Source organism: Nicotiana tomentosiformis, chromosome 3, assembly GCF_000390325.3.
Source record: "Nicotiana tomentosiformis chromosome 3, ASM39032v3, whole genome shotgun sequence".
NCBI lineage: Eukaryota > Viridiplantae > Streptophyta > Magnoliopsida > Solanales > Solanaceae > Nicotiana > Nicotiana tomentosiformis.
In genome coordinates, this window is record NC_090814.1 from 68446058 (window position 1) to 68464625 (window position 18568).

At 36.1% G+C, this 18568-nt stretch overlaps 2 protein-coding genes and 1 long non-coding RNA gene across 8 annotated transcripts; 1 reads left to right on the forward strand and 2 right to left on the reverse strand.

The window, feature by feature from the left end:
• Nucleotides 1–5507: 5507 nt before the first annotated feature.
• LOC104085100 (uncharacterized aarF domain-containing protein kinase At5g05200, chloroplastic) lies at nucleotides 5508–11679 on the forward strand. 4 transcript variants are annotated; one of them, XM_018766985.3, is made up of 12 exons: nucleotides 5508–5635; nucleotides 5744–5853; nucleotides 5934–6060; nucleotides 6939–7081; nucleotides 7695–7805; nucleotides 8058–8246; nucleotides 8356–8511; nucleotides 9095–9360; nucleotides 9451–9548; nucleotides 10264–10442; nucleotides 10792–10908; nucleotides 11311–11679. In XM_018766985.3, the coding sequence occupies exons 2-12, from the start codon at nucleotides 5788–5790 to the stop codon at nucleotides 11482–11484; spliced, it is 1626 nt and encodes a 541-aa protein (XP_018622501.1). In that variant the 5' UTR covers nucleotides 5508–5635; nucleotides 5744–5787; the 3' UTR covers nucleotides 11485–11679. The 4 variants fall into 4 exon arrangements, with proteins under 4 accessions (XP_018622501.1, XP_033509023.1, XP_009587351.1 ...); XM_033653132.2 differs by having other exon boundaries at nucleotides 5617–5635; nucleotides 5748–5853; XM_009589056.4 differs by lacking the exon at nucleotides 5508–5635 and having other exon boundaries at nucleotides 5665–5853.
• On the reverse strand, nucleotides 10267–10830 carry LOC138907053 (uncharacterized). The gene is made up of 2 exons (XR_011414755.1): nucleotides 10714–10830; nucleotides 10267–10653 (listed from the first exon to the last, which is right to left on the reverse strand). It is a non-coding gene; the product is annotated as an uncharacterized lncRNA (long non-coding RNA).
• A 350-nt stretch (nucleotides 11680–12029) lies between the features above and the next one.
• On the reverse strand, nucleotides 12030–18239 carry LOC104085099 (protein ENHANCED DISEASE RESISTANCE 4). 3 transcript variants are annotated; one of them, XM_009589055.4, is made up of 3 exons: nucleotides 17850–18239; nucleotides 15565–15692; nucleotides 12030–14943 (listed from the first exon to the last, which is right to left on the reverse strand). In XM_009589055.4, exons 2-3 carry the CDS (start codon nucleotides 15683–15685, stop codon nucleotides 12467–12469), a joined length of 2598 nt encoding a protein of 865 aa, XP_009587350.1. In that variant the 5' UTR covers nucleotides 15686–15692; nucleotides 17850–18239; the 3' UTR covers nucleotides 12030–12466. The 3 variants fall into 3 exon arrangements, with proteins under 3 accessions (XP_009587350.1, XP_009587349.1, XP_009587348.1); XM_009589054.4 differs by having other exon boundaries at nucleotides 15565–15712; XM_009589053.4 differs by lacking the exon at nucleotides 17850–18239 and adding an exon at nucleotides 17703–17798.
• Nucleotides 18240–18568: the final 329 nt, after the last annotated feature.

An 18568-nucleotide genomic window follows, 5' to 3' on the forward strand; every position in this document is an offset into this window, starting at 1 on the left:
TACTACGTGCCCGTCCTCGGCCTCTGCCCCGGCCCTAACCTCTCGCGGATATAGAAGGGGGTGCAGGTGTTTGATCATCGGATCCAGCGGTGCATGTCCTCACCATCTGTGAGAGAATAGAAAATCAAAGATTTAGTTTTCAAAATCGACCAATTCGCACGATAAGGAATCAAAGAAGTGAAGTTTTCCTAACAGTTCTGTAGCCTCTCAAAGATAAGTACAAATGACTTCGTACCGATCTGCAAGACTCTATTAAACCTGCTCATAACTCGTAACACCTATGAACCTAGAGCTTTGATACCAACTTGTCACGACCCCAATTTCCTTTAGTAGGATGTCATGATGGCACCTAGTCTCTACGGCTAGGTAAGCCTAACAAATAAAAATAACTGAACAGATATAATTAACAAGTTACTGAAAGTCACTGAATAATAGATAAAAACCTTCCAAAAGTAAAATCTCACAATACTCACCCCAAAACCAGTGGAACTGAGTCATAAGCTTTGTAGAGTAATTCTAGAATATCTAATACATCACTGTCGGAAAGAAATACAACATGAAATAAAATAGGGAAGGTGACTCTGAGGCCTGCGGACGTGGAGCAGGTATACCTTGAATTCTCCTAAACAGCAGCTACAACAACCTCTAATGACCGGCATGGGCAAACGTACCTGGATCTGCACAAAAAGATGTGCAAAAGTGTAGTATGAGTACACCACAACGGTACCCAGTAAGTATCGAGCCTAACCTCAGTAGAGTAGTGACGAGGCTAGGTCAAGACACATACTAGGATATAAATAGATAGTATGAAATTGTAATACATATATGTAATGAAAGTGAAGAAATAACTAATACGGAAAGATAATAGCAAGAACTAGTACCGGAAATCAGCGATGGAAATAACATAAAAGAAGCAGCTAAAGTACTGCAATGACCATGTACGGACAACAACTGCTAGAATAAATAAGGAATGAGACAGCAAGATATATTTTCCACTAAAAATACCTTGCAAGATGAAACGAATAGCAAGAATCACAACGAGGTACCGCCTCGTGTATAATGAGATCAAAACCGAGGTACTGCCTCGTAAAATCAAGAATCACAACCGAGGTACCGCCTCGTATTCACTTTTCTCACTTTCAATCATAATCTTTTCTTATACCGCCGCGTGAGCCTTACATTTGAAAATAGGTTTTGAAAACAGTTTTTCCGAAATAGCTACACGTACTTTAGCCCACCTTATGACGTCGCGTGGCTTCATGTAGTTCCCCTACAAGAAACACGCATATAAGTCCCACCTTATACCTCTGCATGCGCGTTAATATAATATTACAATAACAATTCGCACCACAAGTCCTCATATATCACGACTTGCCAACAACAACATTATCAATATTTCTACAACAATAGCCCATGGCTCCACCACAACGTATATAAGAATATCAACAACAACAAAGGATGAAAAATGCTCAATAAGATAGATCTTTTAACAATAACCAACACCGCCTCAACGTATAAACGACTTTCACAACTCCAACACCAAATAACTCAACAATGAGAGAAATAATGTATAACCACGATATTAGATAAGACTAACTCACAATAAAAGATATAATATTCAACAATGAGTCTCAAATAATGAAAATCAACAAGTAAAGGGATAACACGAACAATTAATTCAAACAATGATAATTAACAATAAAGAGATACCATGTAACAATAAAGGAGGCAACAAGTTAAACTAAAGCACAGGAGCAATTTAGCAAATAGGATGTAGAACAAGTACTAAACAATCATTTAAGGCATATAAGGATAGTCTAACACCATTAAGGATAAATTAACTATGAGAATTTAGAACATAATATGGCAATTCAATTAAAGCATGAAAATAGTCTAAGTAGTCTAAATCGGACAATTACCACGTACAACCCTTGTACCCACTTGTCACCTTGCGTACACAGATTTTACTTAGCACAATTGAATCAACAATACAAATCCTAAGGGATAGTTCCCCCACACGAAATTGGGCAAGACACTTACCTCAACTAGGCCAATTCAACACTCGAAAATAGCTTTTTCCTTAAAATCCGCCTCCATGTGGCTCAAATCTAACCAAAATCGACTCAATATCATCAAATAATGCTAGGGAATTCAATTGCAATAGATAAAGTTAAGATCTTTACACTTTTCCCAAAAAGTCAACAAAAGTCAACCCGGGGTTCACCCGATCAAAAATCGGGTCCAATGGTAGATTCCGTCTACCCATGACCCCACGAGTTCATATATGTGATTAGTTTCAAAATTCGAGTTCAAATCGACTCTCAAAACTCAATTTCTTATTTTTCAAAAACTTGACAAAGTTTCACAAATTTCTACTTTGATTCACATGATTTTGATGTTAAAATCTAAGATATGTTGATGGAATATGATTAGAAATAGATTAGAATCACTTACCCAAGGTTTGTAGGTGAAAATTCCCTCGCCAAATCGCCTCCTACCGAGTCTAGGGTTCAAAAATGTGAGAATGAGTTCAAAAACTCTGTCTCCCAACCCTTTAACCAGCTACAAATGTCGCATTTGCGACACAAGGTTCACATTTGCGAACCCTCGCAATTGCGAACCAGGGCTCGCATTTGCGAACCCTGACAGACTCAACATATATCGCAATTGCGATAGAATCTTCGCAATTACGAACTGGGTAATATCGCAAAAGCAAAAAAGTTTTTCGCAATTGCTAACATGACCAAATTCTGCTGGCTTCGCAAATGCGAAGGTGAGGTCGCATTTGAAGCAACTGCCCATCACCTGTCGCCTTCGCAAATGCGAGCCTGGTATTCGCATTTGCGGTACCAGAGCACCAGACATCAGTTTTCTGAAATTTCCTGTCCAAACCACTCCAGAGACATGTACGAAACTCATCCAAGCCCTCGAGCTCCAAACCAAACATCCACATAAGTCTAAAAATATCATACTCGCTCTCTCGCGCGATTAAAACACCAAAATAACACCTAAAACTACGAATTGAACTCTAAAACGCATGATTCTCAAAGAAATTTTCAAGAACTACTAGAATTATTACTAAGCATCCGAAACCTGTCAAATCAACTCCAAACGACACCAAATTTTGCACACAAGTTCTAAATGCCATAACGAACCTATTCCAAGTCCAAAAATCAAATTTCGAGCTTGATAGCTAAAAGTCAACCTACGGTCAAACTTTTCAACTTTAAATTGCTAAATTTTGGCAAATCAACCTACGGGCTTCCAAAATCAATTTCGGACATATGCTCAAGTCCGAAATCACGATACGAAGCTATCAGAGTCATAAAATCACAGTTCTGGGGTCATTTTCACAAAAGTCAAAGTTTGATCAGCATTTTCAAATTAAAGCTTCTAAGTCTAGAATCAAGGGTCCAAATCAACCCGAAAGCTTCCCGGAACGAAACTAATCAACCTCGCAAGTCATAAAAGCATAAACACATAAGTGTGAAGCAATAAAAGGGGAAACGGGGCACAATTACATAAAACTACCGATCGGGTCGTCACATTATCATCTTATTTTGATTAATTTCATCCATTAGATGTTCACAAATTCAAGAACATAATATATTTACTTGGCATATTTAGCAGTAATAGTAGTAAATTAGTAAAAAGAAAGTTATTTTAAATTACTTTCATGAATTATTATTGGAAAATTCAATATTTACAGTAGTTAATAGCAATCTAGTAAACTTATCAGTTGTTCTACAATACAATACAATCAAACTAAACAATAGATATGTTATTGAATAAAAAAACAATACAATCTATTCAAATATTGCATTACAGTCAGACCTCTCTATAACAGCATCCATATATAACAGTCATTCACTATAAAAGTCAAATTTTTTCAGAACTGATTTTTTAAGTTATATTTTACCTTTCTATAACAACTTTTTACCTATAACAACAACAACCATATTTATAGCATAACACTCTTTGTAAAATTATCCATCTATAATAGCCATATAGAATCTTTAAGATTACAAATAATAATTTTAAAAAGATGCACACATTCTTTTTCATTAAACAAAGTTTCTATCTTGCATAAGATATAAGATGTGAAGAATTGCACATGATATCTTTTCCATTGGACAAATTCAAAAAAATATTTAGATAGAAAATATAATTGTTAAGCTCTTAGACTGTCTTGAAGGTAAAGTTATTGGATACCTTTTTGCTGAAAATTTGGACACGAATCTTCGCTAATTTAAGTGTTACATCACTAGTAAGAGAATGAATCTACGAAACAAGCTACAATTACAAAGTTCTTCCATCAATCTTGAAAGAATTTATTTTTCTAGGTAGCTTTAAAATGTCTGCCTTAGAGTTTAAATCTTTATACGTTTACTTATGAATTTATTAATAATGTATTAGATTTCTTCAATATTTAACTAATGAAATATGCATATCGTTTAAGATTTTAAATTTGAATATTCTTTTATTTTTATATGTAACACTAAAAAAAATAATTAATTTTTGGATAATCTTTATCTATAACAACCAAAAATATTTAAACGTCAAATATTGCCATTCACTATATAAGTAAAAAAAAATATCGGAACAAATAAAGTTGTTATAGAGAGGGTTGTCTGTAGTATAACACCATATACATCATGAAACACGGGTAACAACCAGTATTTTAAAAGGCGTTTTCAGGGCGATCCATGGGTCGAGGCGCACCAAAAATGCCCCGAGGCGATGGTGTGGGGCGAAAATATCAAGAGGTGTACGCCCAACAATTCAGGCGCGTTTTTTTAGTGAGGTGTAAGCCCCAGAGACTTTTTCAAATTAAAACAAAATTTATTGAATAAGTCCTTCATATAATACCCAAATTCTCAAAAGTCAGCTTGGTAATTATTCAAAAATTTTAAAAAGGAACTAAGATATATTAAATTTAAAAGTCAGGACCTTTTTTAATTGATTGAAGCTCTAATTCATGGTCTTTTCCAATTGTTTATCTTGTCCGCTAGTCTGCTAATATCTCTCAAAAGCAACGAATCTTTAATTTTTTTTACAAATACAAAGAGGACTCCATTCTCCTTCATAGCAGCAAGTTTAAGGTTCAAAATGCAGGTTAGTCATCATTTTTTGTTCCTCCATGTAGAAAATTTTATTTTTTTAGACTCAAGTTACTTGTGCTTGTAAATAGCGTATAATAGATTGTTTTGACTGTTTTTTTGTGGGGATGGAGTACATCTATATATATTTTACATATTTATAGTTTTTTTTAATTTGTTGTTATTGTTTACCTGTTTATAAATATTTATTATAATTATATTATTTTATAAAATATTAAAAATTAAATACATATAGGGCTTACGCCCAAGCGTAAAACGTGTAGTCTTACGCCCCCCTTTTAAAACACCGGTAACAACCATCCAATTTGATTTGGTTTGTATGTTTTTAACAACTGAGGCAAATGTTTTAGCAATTGTCAACAGTAAGCACCCCTAGGCACAGAACTAAAAAGTGGACTGAAAGAGAAAATAAAAATCAGGAGTTAAACCTATGAGCAGATTGCTACGTGGCCTCCTCTCTTTCACTGTTTACCAAGATTTTTACAAGACGTAATCGAGCACAACTATGAAAACTTGTACTATTTCTCTTCTTTTCTTGATTTTCCCTTTTCAGTTTTTTTTATTATCACACACATCATTTTCCGGCATAACTAGTAGTAATAAACTACTTATAATCAATTAAGACAGATAGAATTGTGTAAGATTGAGTTCCAAGGAAAAAGGAGAAATGGCAGTAGTTACAGTGTTAAGGGGTGTCTCTCATGGCCGCTTACCACTACTCCCTCACTCTCAGGTTTGCTTCTACTACTTATTTTACCATCTGGGTATTTGAGTCTCATTATTCTTGAGAATAAAAATTGAATTTTGTTGCAGTTGCCAATTGTAAGCGTCACAGGTAGAGCAAGAAACATTGGTTATTATGGGAATCATCGTCCCAATGTTTTGCGAATTTATGCTCGTTATTCACAGGCTCAGGATCTATTCACTACTCGTCTTCAAGGTGGTTTATTTTCTGCTCTCTTGGTTTTCTCCCTGTTTCATTTTATAAGCTGTTCAATTCCCTTTCCAATTCCCACAAGGGAAAAAAGAAAAGAAAATTATGATCAAGTCATTAGTCAAGCATGCTTTCTAAATAATGTTAAAGAATACAGTTAGTATGATCAAAAGACGGATTTAGCCCAATTGATTAGTAGCAGAATTACAAGATTCTGTCAAAAAGTTTCTATCTTTATTTAATGGGACTCTAAGGAGTCGTTTGGTTGGGAAACGAGTTATCCCAGGGTTAATTGTCCCGTGATTGCTATCCCATCCTCCCATGGTGATAAAATTAACACTATAATCCCGGGATTAGTTATGCCGCGATTTTATCTCAACCAAACGTGGGATGAACTCATCTCAAATTTAATCCTTGGATTAATTATCCCTCGTACCAAACGAGTCCTAAGTCAGTTGCATGATGAAGCTGTTGGCATCTTTATAATTGAGGGGCAAAATTGCATAAGTAAGTACGAGTTTATGAGTTTCTTGATTGGGATTATGTTGTCAATTATCATAGAAAGAATTACCCTAAAAGAAAGAGAGTATGATATATTGAACTTTGCTACTTTATTCTATTAATTTGCAGTAGTCAGTCCGGATGCCTTTTGTTTGGGATTGTTCTTAGTTTTGATTTTGGCAAAGTTTTTATGTGTTAAAACTCATTTATCATTAAGAAAACGACATCAGTTTGGCACCTTTCTTATAGGCTATGAAGATAGCGATCATTTGGAAGATGCTTTGCATTTCAAGTATTCTTAAATAGCTTAGTTATATAATTTGGTAATTTCAGTCATTGTTGAGCTTAACTCAAATTGTTCTTTTCCCCTCCTTATTTGGTAGATCGTCTAGAGAACCTGCCCAAACTTGTGGAGGATATTGTCCAAACATCTCTAAACACAGGTCCTCGTGGAGCCTTAAGGCTAGCTCAGGGTGTCCAAGCTGTAGTTGGAGTAGGCAGCGAGTGGCTACAAGACGTATCTAAGGTAACAGCTGATAAGTGCTAATATCTGCCCTAATTGTTGATAAAAAACATTTTAATATAAGTAATTAGTAAAAAGATTCTATGGTGTTGTTTTGTTTTGTCAACATATTTGAAGGGGTAATTCACAATTGAATGTATGCTGTTTCCCAAGTCTCAATATGGTGCATGGTGTTCTGAACTAAATTACTATTAAATGTATAAAATGATACTTTTAGACTTGTGTGGTAAATCACGTACCAGCTCTGGTGGTAGTCATTTCTATTGCGAAGCTTCTCTGGTCAAACTCCTAGAGCTTTCAGAACCACGCTAATTTAGAACCCAAAACAATAGGCAACATGTACCTAATACTTTTAAGAAAAGCTTATCATTTCCAGATTTTGGTGACTTTGCGTTGCAGTTATCCTACTGGTCAGAGGACATCCAAAAGTTATTTACTAAAGTTGCTGGGGTTTGTTTTTGAGTTACCAGATATCTCCACAACAAAAAGGGAAAAAGCCAAATTTGCTTAATCTTTGACTTGTCTTTTCCAATAATCTAATTCACTAAGTTCTTCCATAGATTTAGACTCTTAACAGGTGCCATTTTCTTTAATTTAATTTTGTTTTACTTTTTAGACAAACTCGTCCACAGGACTACCAACTCAGCTGCAGCTTGGGCTATTATCTCCCCTATATTTGAGGAAATTGTTTGAACGCATGGGTGCAACTTATATCAAATTAGGTCAGGTAAGCATGATACAAGATCATCTTAGTTCCCTTTGAGGTGAGAAATGTTTATTGCAACTGAACATTTCTTTAGTGAGGTCCTTGTGATGTAAAAAGTTAACTCTCTCTCTCTCTCTGGTTGTGCCTTCGTTATTTTATAGCGATGCTAAAGTTATTCCTTTGTTGAAATTACACCCACTCACATATTGTCATGCTCTTTCATTTACATGACTATGACACACGGCTTATAATTTATTATCATACCATTTGCAGTTTATTGCATCCGCACCCACGTTGTTTCCACCAGAGTATGTTCAAGAATTCCAGTACTGTTTTGACAGGGCTCCTGCAGTTCCTTTTGAAGAGATCCAAACAATCTTGCGCGAGGAACTAGGCCGACCAATTGATACCGTGTTTGAGTATGTTGATCCCACTCCACTTGCGTCTGCATCTATTGCTCAGGTTCATTTTTCCCCCTTCCTCTTGCATTTTATTACATTCGATGATTCCATTCTTACTAATGTCTTATCATTTGATCTCTTAAATGGCTCAACTATGCTAATTTTCCCAGGTGCATGGTGCAAGAATAAGAGGCACAGGAGAGGATGTAGTGATAAAGGTTTTGAAACCTGGAATAGAAGATATTTTGGTAGCAGATCTAAACTTTGTGTACATTGTAGCACGTATCCTGGAGTTTTTGAGTCCTGATCTAAGCCGTGCATCTCTGGTATAATAATGCATATAAGTTTTTAACAATTTACTGTGACTGCTAATATGACTATTATTTCCTCTAGAACTTCTACTCTTATTATCTTTTGATGAATAGTAAACTTATTCTCAACTTCGTAAGAAGCACTCCCCTGCAACCATCTTTGAAACATTGGAGCAGTGGTTCTTGAAACACATATACTACTTTCTGGCAAAGCTTCTTAAACTAAAGCATTGGGCATCTCTGACTTCATAACTCAAATTTAAACCTGCCCAATTTAAATCCTTTGAGCTCATTATTCGGACTATACATTGTCAGATTGCAACGTTTTATAGATTTTGCCAATAGGTTGAAGCTATGTTTCTGTTGCATCTATTTCTTTCATACGTTTTTTCAAATCATACTTTTTTGTGTTTCTAATTGTTATCTATTGTTGCTCTATTTCAATTTGGGTGACTAGTTGTTGTGAACTTGTGGGCACTGGAGCATGTTTCCGTATAAATAACATTTTTGCTTTTGTATTTGTCTCACTCTTCCTCACCATCCCGCCCCAAAGTAATGGCGTCAAGCTTTTGTTTCCTAACATGCAACTTTTATACAGGTAGCTATTGTCAAAGACATACGAGAATCAATGCTAGAAGAAGTTGACTTCAAGAAGGAGGCTGCAAATGTTGAGTCATTCAGGAGGTATTTAGAAGCCATGGGACTTACTAAGCAGGCCACTGCTCCAAAAGTCTACCCTCAATGTAGTACTAAGCGTGTTCTGACAATGGAGAGGCTATATGGAGTTCCTTTGACGGATTTAGACTCTATTAAGTCACTGGTTTCTAGTCCTGAGACCAGTCTTATTACTGCCCTAAATGTTTGGTAAGACTTCTGGTCTTGTTTTAGTCTGTTTGGATTTTTTGTTCAGTTTATTCTGACCAGTAGAGTTCGATTTATTTGGCCCATATGCAGGTTTGGAAGTTTGCTCGCCTGTGAATCCTTCCATGCAGATGTACATGCTGGCAATTTGTGGCAACTACGCGATGGGCGTATTGGGTTCCTTGACTTCGGTACCCATATATCTTCTCTTTCCTTCTTTTGGGCACTTTTGCTTAGTATATGTAATTCTTTCTTTTTTATCTGAGCCCAAGGCCATCGTGAGAATCATTTAAAAGAAAGAAAGTGCAAGAGAATAGTTGCAGATAAAGGCTAGAAGGAAAATGAACAATAAATAGAACGTATGACCTAGCGGATATTTTGCTTAGTTAAGTGGGTAATTGGTTAAATTGTGTAGCAAGACACCCATATTTGCACAAAGTTCTTACTATATTAGTTATCTACCTGATGTTCTGTAAAAGCTTATATCTATAGATGAAATGCAGTCTTAGGAGAACCAACTTTTGCTGCAAATTTCAACTTGGACAGCAAAACAATTTCTGACTCATTTGCTGATTGAGAAACTGCTGACTGGTTGTCGTGTGTTCTTTTTGTTAATTAAGGATTCAGAAAACTTGCGTTGTGTCTCTTTCCTGATCAAGCTTTAATAGGTTATTTAGCTCTAGTTGCCCAGTGAGATTTTTATTAGCACCTAGTTTGATTTATTTAACCACTTATCTTGATCATGTGCTAACTCTACATTATGTTTTTCCTGTGGTTGGGGTATGGGCACGCGAAATTTAAGTTAAATATCAAAAGTGAACATGCCAATTGAGTTAAAACTTTCCTATTAACATTTTTTCCAATCAAATGGAGCAATATTTAAAACATTAAGGATTTACGATGCAGGAATTGTTGGTCGTATATCTCCAAAGACATGGGCTGCAATGGAAGTATTTCTGCAATCTATAACAATTGAAGATTATGAGTCGATGGCATCTGCTCTAATTGACATGGGTGCTACCGGGAAGGATGTGGATTCAAAGGCTTTTGCGAGTGACTTGGAGAAAATATTTTTGTCAATTCAGGTAAAATGTAACATCCAGTATAAATTCTGTAGATTCTGATGAAATTTTAGATACTGCTGTTTGACTTGTCTGCTCTTAAGGTTCCTGTGTATACTTGTCCTTGGGTTCGGATAGGATGGATGTCTTGTTATAGAACTCTCTTTGCTTGAAATCCTAGACAAGTAAAAAGATAAGAGAGAGGAAGCTCTTCTGGGAAATAGAAGTTATTACTCTTGAATGTTAAGTCATTGATATTGTCTTCATTCTAGGCAGTCCTTCTGGCCTGGAGTACCACAGATTCCATGCTACAAAATCTTGATTTCATTGGACTGAGGTTAATTTTCTGACCCATATTGTTATTTCTACACAGGATTTGGATACAGAAATCATTGTTGCTGCTGCAAGGGACACAAATACAAATGCAACCGCTGTTGCTGCCAATGTAGTATTTGATGAGAGGCAGATGAATGCTCTATTCGTGGATGTGGTAAAGCAGTTTTAGCTCTAGTATTAAACTATACATATTCTTTTCTATACTTGTGGCATTGTGCTTCAAAATTATGACGTAACCAAAGTCGGACACCCTATCACTTTTCTGTTTGGTCTTAAGTTCGCATGATTAATAAAAATCATGGAACTCCCTTATGTCTAGAACTATCAATACCCTCCTATTTGTTTTTTTTTTGTTCTTTCTCTGGTACTCAAGAATGTCCTAGTACTAAGTTGATTGGATGTGAAATGAAAAGTTTATCATTTCTCCCACGCCAAATGTCAAATTAATGCAGCGAAAAAGAGTTTCATTTCTTATTCTAGAATTGTTTTTGCTGTTATTTCCCTCCTAGTCCTTGTTAAGTATATTTTCTGATCCTTTCTCTTCAATATTTGGCAGGTTAGAGTTAGTGAATCTTACGGATTGAAATTTCCTCGTGAGTTTGCACTTTTGTTGAAGCAACTTCTCTATTTTGATCGATACACCAGATTGTTAGCTCCAAATATGAACATGTACCGAGATCAGAGGATCAAGCTTGTCTCTGATAGAAGACAAAGGAACATATACCAATGAGGATCCTTAGTCGCACCAAGAAATTGCTGCATGTCCTGAGATTTTCTAGTATACTGTATATAATACCAAACTATGACACCAACTTTACTCAATAGAGGACAAAATAATTGTATCTATCATATTTTCTTACGTATGATGATGGTTGATGTGGATCCCATATTTGTGGGAAGAGAAGGAAGTTTTATTTACTGCTAATCTATCATAGCATGGTGTAAACTACTGGTTGACATAGACCCTCTATTTGGGGATGACAGAAGCCTATTACTTGAGACACTACTGTTACTGATCAACTTTAAACATTTTAACCTTTTCAACGGACAGTTAACGGTTGTCAGTTATTCTATATTAAGTCCCTTCGGCTTCTTTGCAACAAGGACATTAATTACAGACGAGACAAACTGCAACCAACTAATTCACATCCAAACAGCAAGTCTTGGTGTGCTGAAAGAGAGGATGAAAGCGCCAAACCAGCAAGTCTGTGCAAGCTCATTTTGTAGTTAAAAAAGAATAAGGCGAGGAGTGGAGAAGAATAACATCAAGCAATCTTAAAGATAAAAGAACTAAATAAAAAAGACTAAGGAATATGTTCTTTATTCTAAACACGTATCCATTATCATCACACAAATAACTGGAAATCCAAAAGTACCCGACTCTTCTATCATGAACACCTCAAATTGCTATATAACCTACAAGCTGCCACTTTGATTCACCTGTACATAATGTGGAAAGTGAAAAAAAAAGAAGAGAAAATGATATAGGACATCTCCTTGCTCAGGATATTCACATTGATGAGCCTAAATGGTATATTGTTTGTGTTTCAACATCTTCTGTAGCTATATCTTTACCACCAAGAAACCTGTTCCAAGAAAACCCCTTCACGTTTAAGTATCTAACAAAAATTGCTGGATCTTTTGCACTTTGTTGCCTAATGAACTGCATCTTTCTTTATGATTCTTGGTTCATTTCCTGAAAGTTGAGCCAGTCACCAATGTATGACCTCACTTGGCGAAGAATAACCCATAAGTCGATGAAGAGGAGAGCCTCCAGATGGTTGAACTTCCTCAATTTCTGAAATTCCTTTTCCCCACTTAGACATCTTAGCCGAACGCCCTGGTGATTCCCTGTGAGGTTCCCTCAGAACAGATTTCATTTTTCTATCTGAACTGCTAGCGGATATCTCTCTGTTGAAAGATTTCCTTACAAGAGGTTGAATTGGAGGTAATGAAGACTCCCCTTCAGTAGAGCAACTTCTGCAGAAAGACGGTCCCAAATCATCAGAACACGATATCGGATCAGTATGGGGACAAGAATTAAGATGATATGCAGATGCCAGATTCTGTTGATCAATGGCATCAGTGTTGTCATCAACCTCACTTGGTGGAGGAGCTAAAGCCTCTGCATAGAATGGGACTACATGTGTTTGGTTTTGGAGAGAAAACTTCAAAACCTTTCTACAAGAATTGCATCTAAGCTGATGACATCTCCTTTTGGAAAAAAGAAAGTCCGCAGGCAGCTGTAGGAGTTCGCTGCAATAGTAACAAGCAATTATTGGTGCTCCACCGGCTACTGGTCGGACATGACGCATCTTTGAGTATTTTTCTCGCAGGTATAGTTTCTTCATCTCGTGATCTTTGTGCCTCCTATCATCAGATTTCGTCTCTTGGTCCCATCGGGAATACTCAGAGCTTGAGTAACGTTGAGGACTTGAAGAACCAGACTGGAGGTGATTGCAACAGTTACAGCTGGAATAGGCAACCCGACGACCTTTGTTATAGCAAACTGAAGGATGCAACTGTTCTGAGCTATGCCGGACCTGAGGGGAGCCGTGTAAATACAGGCAATCAGCTTGGTGCCTGTAATGTGCAGCCTCTGCAGAAAAAGGTATTCTTGAGCTTTTACGTTGTTGCGTCCAGCCTTTTCCATGACTGCATCTTACAGGATATCTCGAATAGTTCAAATCAGCACTTACTTCACCATCTGCCAAAAACTGATCATAGTATATGGGGGTATATTCTTCATCCCTCATAACCTCTGCAGAAAACCGTCTGTTGGCCATACTTTTAGTAATGCGTGTCTGGCGCAATTGATGTTCAAGTTCATACACCATTCTCAACAATTCTATTTTGTCTGGTTCTGAATTTGAGGGAATTCTGGATGGATGAAGACTAGAATTGTGGGCCACGCTATTCCGATAATTTGAAGGGTTTCCATGCTTATGTCCTGTGTGAGAACCGGATATAAACGGAAATGTTGTGGTTTGCTCATCCTTGTCCAATGTCATCCTACTTCCGGAGGCCTGACCATATTTCCTAGATGGAAGCCATTTGTCATGACTCCAGTTGCTACCTTCTGTAGCGTGATGTCTCCTTCCTGGTAATGCTGTGGAAAAGTTCATTGCGTTCTGTACTATCTTTGACTCGCTGCTCATTGTGTTGTTTACTCGGCATCTAGTATCCAAATGAAACTCACTAGAGCTAAACCTTCTTTCAGGTTGCTGATGGAACTGATTAGGTAAATGATCATCCCCATCACATGAAGATGCACTGCCATCGTAAGCATAGTAACTTCTGTGTGTTGGAGATTTGATCATATTTCTGAGATTAACAGGAGGCTCAGAGTTTTCTAACGTATCCATAGAGCTTATACGGTCAAAACCTGAGGGAATCTCTTTTTGAAATTGCTCAAACTGCTCACGATCAGTAGACATCAAAGTGTCTGTTATGATGCTTTCATTCAAAACACTTTGGTACATGTCAGAGCCTACAGATAACTGCTTCTCAATGCCATCACGGGCTAATTCATCTCTGTGGTTGATACATTCAAAGTAAGTAGAACTCAGGGAGTTAAACCTCTTTTGGTTAACTCCACTTTCATTTTGATCATTTATGGTGCAGTGATCCACAAGGAAGTTGTGTTCATCCAGTTCCAGTTGTTCCACCGCTTCAAGGGCTAAACCTTTCGCGTCTTGTTTGGTTTCAAGTGTTGGACATCCAGTGTCTTTTTCCAGCTCCAGTTGCTCTCTCTCTTCATTGGCTGAAACTTCTGCGTCTTCTTTGGCTCCAATGACTGAACTTCCCGATTCATGACAAGTAAGTTGATCTGAGCTAGAAAGTCTATTGGAGAAGTTTTCTCCTCCTGAGAACTCCTTTTGATGTTCATATCGTTCTGTCTTTTCGTCCAAAGCACAACTGTGTTCATCTCTTTTATGTTCTTCAGATTTGGATAAAGGATCTTCATTCTCAAGACAGGTAAGCCCAGAAGAGCCTGGAAGCTCATCGGGGAAATTTATCTGTCGAGGTAGATCCTTGTTACAGTCTTCAGCACCCCCTTGATCGGATTGCTTCAACTCGTTCAGTGAAGCATCTCCATTCGAAGGAGGAGAAGCTTCTTCACTTGAGCTGCTTATTTCCTTCTGATCAAGTCCGTTGTTCTTTATTGGAGCTCTTTTCCTATTCTTAGCTGCATCCAAGATAAAATTTGTGAGCAAGTCATTTCAACTTACACCATAATCACTCGTCTTCTTTGAGAATCAATCACTCATGTAAAATTTAGTTATTTAATTCTATTGGCGTAATGGATCACCCATAAATCTCTACTCTCAAATGCAAAGGATCTCCACCACAAACGGAATTGTTTTCATATGTTTTTATTGAACAAAAAATTATTCTTTAGCACAAAATTGGAAAGTAAAGCTGTAAGAGTAAGAGCTTAATCCATATCCTTTAACAAGCCTAACGCGAACCTAACACATCCTCCCTTAAGAAAAAGGAAAAGGAAAAGAAGAGCTGGGTGAATATGCGGCACTAGATCTTTTTGTTGGTTTGTCTTTCTTTATTTTTTGACACTATATGTATTAACATAGAATGGGAACCTTGGCGCAATGTAAGTTGTCGCCATGTGAATCGGAGGTCACAGGTTCAAGTCATGGAAACAGCCTATTATAGAAAAGCAAGCTAAGGTTGCGCACAATTGGCCCAATGTGGTCTAACACTTCCTTGGACCCAGCACATAACGAGAGCTTTGTGCACCAGACTGCCATTAACAAATAAAATTGTATATAAAATTGAAAAGAAAAATTACCTTGGAGAATTGTGCCACATCCCCCACACTTGTAGACAGGAACCTCTGCTAACTCCGGAAGAACCAATTGGCATTTGGGACATCTAACCAACCGAACTTTAGTGTTCATTTGACTACTCATCTCACTCCTGTTTAGCAGCAACCAAAACTGTAAGACTACTTGAATGTGAACAAGAAATATATGCAAAGTACACAATAGTGCGTCAAATATTACTATGAAACACTTTCAGACAAATGAAATGACTTGGATCATTCTTTTGCTTGCTACTCTTTTTCTTAGCAAATATAAATTATAGATATTATGATTGTGTTACTGTTCAAAATAATCACCGAGACGCTCACAACAACAACAACAACAAACCAGGTGAAATCCCACAAGTGGGGTATGGGGAGGGTAGTGTGTACGCAGACCTTACCCCTACCTTATGAAGGTAGAGACCGAGACAACTCACAATAATTCAATTTTAAAAATTGTTGATTCATATTTCAAATTGCCTTTTCTGGGATTGGAAGAAAATATCTAAGAAGTGACATATGGAACTTAGTTGTTCCTATAAGAACAAAAAAATCAGAGTAATACAGTCCATAACTTGGACCAATTAACACCACCAACAGAAGATTCAATAGAAGTAGCTAATCTTTCATTATTAAAGTGTAGGGAAAGATCTTGAAAGTATCCAGAAAATGTAGAAGGTAACAGTCTGATTTCCATAAATAGGTAAAATGTAGAACAAAGGGTAACCGTTATGCATCCAGAAAAGCGCTCATTCTCATGAAACTAGAGCAAGATTAAAACAGAAAAAAGTTTATCAACAAACTTGAAAGAAATCAACACCCTATTCAGCTTTAGCCTAAATATCAAGGAGAAGAATGACTAGGGGTCTTTGACAGAAAATGATGCATTTTGTAGAAGATTTGTTGTGCTATGTATCTAGTAATTGCTTCATATTGGCTGTGTTTTCCTATGCTATTCAACAAAATCATAGCAAAGTTTGCATTAAGAATTTAAGTTTCTGGAATGATCCAGTATGCAGTTTGTCACTTAAACGATTAACATGTAGTAATAGGTTTTGTGTTATGAGATGCCAGAGAAAAAGCAAGCTTGTACAATTAATAATTGGGACATTTTATCTTCTTTTTTTCCTTTTGCATAATTTCAGTTCTAACATTGAGGGTTGTCAAAGATATTTTGGAACAACCACTCAAGTTACATGCTAATTATTTATCAAGTATGTGGTAAAAATGAAAGGAATATGGAGTTATTGAAGTGCTGATCAAGGATTTAGCCAAAAGCAATGTTCCATGTCTGTAGAATGCTTGTAGTCGTAACCAAAATCAGCCCGTATTTAACAATATAAAACGAGGGCACAGATAATAGCAAGTTAGAGATTCTTGAGATTGCAGAGGAACGATATAGCAATTACCAACATGGTTACCCTTTTCCTAAAAGGGACAGCAAACACAAGAAAGACGATGGATTAAGAGAAGCATGTTTAAACATCAATTTGATAAATAATTTTAGTCCGTTTTAATTCCATTGCTAAAACAATTTACCATCTCAGAGTTCATTTTGGTTAATCTAATTAACGCCTGTCGTATACTCCAAATTCCGATGTGCAGATAATAAAACTACACAACAGTATCAAAGGTCAAAACCTTTGTCTGCTAAACCACTAATATTCAAGTATACTAAGAATGAAATTGAAAAGGAAACAAACCCAATTATTGAAGGGAAAGAAAAGAGGAGAAAGAAATTGATTTAAGGCTTAATATATACTCCCTACTCCTTAGATGGTTAATTACTCACATCTATACCAGCAAAAGCTACTTTTCATTATACCTTTTTTCGTAATTAAGAAGAAAGAAGATATAAAACCAACTATCAAGAAACAAGAGAATTATAAAGGCGGAGTATTATTTAGTTAAACATAAAAAAGATCAATTGCACCTAATTATCGAGCTCGTTGAATGATAATTCAAGTTTAGTACTCCCTACAAGGATTAAAATGAGCTAAACACACACACACAAATATAGCCACATAATTCAATTAAATTTCACTCGAGTAAACACTAGCAACCAGATCATGAAACTGAAACTCAGCAAGTTAAATAACAATGGCTTCATTAACAAGACATACCTTTTTTTTCCACAGTTAAGAAAGCTTAACAGCAGCAAAACAAATTGTGAAAAAAATATATATACCCATTTCATATACTTTGCTCATATATTAAAAAACCAAAGATGGAAATTAGAGAAATGAGTCAAAGGAATGAGATATACGAACCTAGCAAGAAATGGGGTGTAAGAAATTTATGTAGATCTTTACGTTAACGCAAAGTATTGCTCTACTTGTAATATTATCAATACCCTTCTTCATTTTCTTCTTCTTCTTCTTTTGTGGGAGGAGAGAAAAGTCTACCCTGCCGTGTAAGAGAAGCTTGTCAACCCATAAGTCCAATTCTCGAGTCGTTTAAGACTTGGAACAGTGACGCTGTTTTTCTCTTCCTTTTTTTTTTTTGGGTTGTCCAATACGTAAATTTTTGTTCTTTCTGTGTGTATGCAAAATCATATACTACTAGTAATTCTTTGTTGTGAACAGAAGAAACAAGACAACAGATAAAGGAAAGAGGAAGTTGGAGTCTGCCCGTAGTTTCATGAAATGTTTAAAGCCGAATAGTAAGACAGGTCAAGTGTCATGTTATACACATAAATAATACCACGACCTCCCTCTTATTTTTTTTCATTTCATAGTTATTTTTTTACTTATTTACTATATTAAAAAAAATATTTTTACTTTTACTTATATACTATATTAAATTAAGAAAAACATAAAAAAAAAAAATTCATGTTTTACCATTATCATTAACTACTCATTTCCCATATCATTTCATAAGATTTTTGAAAATGCTATCATTATTATGAATAAAATTGTAAAATACATACTTCAGTAATCTTCTTAAAGAGAGTGCAAAGTCAAAAGTGGACAACTAAAAATGAACGGAG

Coding starts and splice junctions, on each gene's coding strand:
- LOC104085100 (XM_018766985.3), top strand. CDS start 5,788: ATGGCAGTAGTTACAGTGTTAAGGGGTGTCTCTCATGGCCGCTTACCA. Junction 10,443..10,791: donor AAATATTTTTGTCAATTCAG/GTAAAATGTAAC, acceptor ATTTCTACACAG/GATTTGGATACAGAAATCAT. Junction 10,909..11,310: donor ATGCTCTATTCGTGGATGTG/GTAAAGCAGTTT, acceptor AATATTTGGCAG/GTTAGAGTTAGTGAATCTTA.
- LOC104085099 (XM_009589053.4), bottom strand. CDS start 17,776: ATGAAATGGGTATATATATTTTTTTCACAATTTGTTTTGCTGCTGTTA. Junction 15,693..17,702: donor CTTAACTGTGGAAAAAAAAG/GTATGTCTTGTT, acceptor GCTGCTAAACAG/GAGTGAGATGAGTAGTCAAA. Junction 14,944..15,564: donor ATGTGGCACAATTCTCCAAG/GTAATTTTTCTT, acceptor TCTTGGATGCAG/CTAAGAATAGGAAAAGAGCT.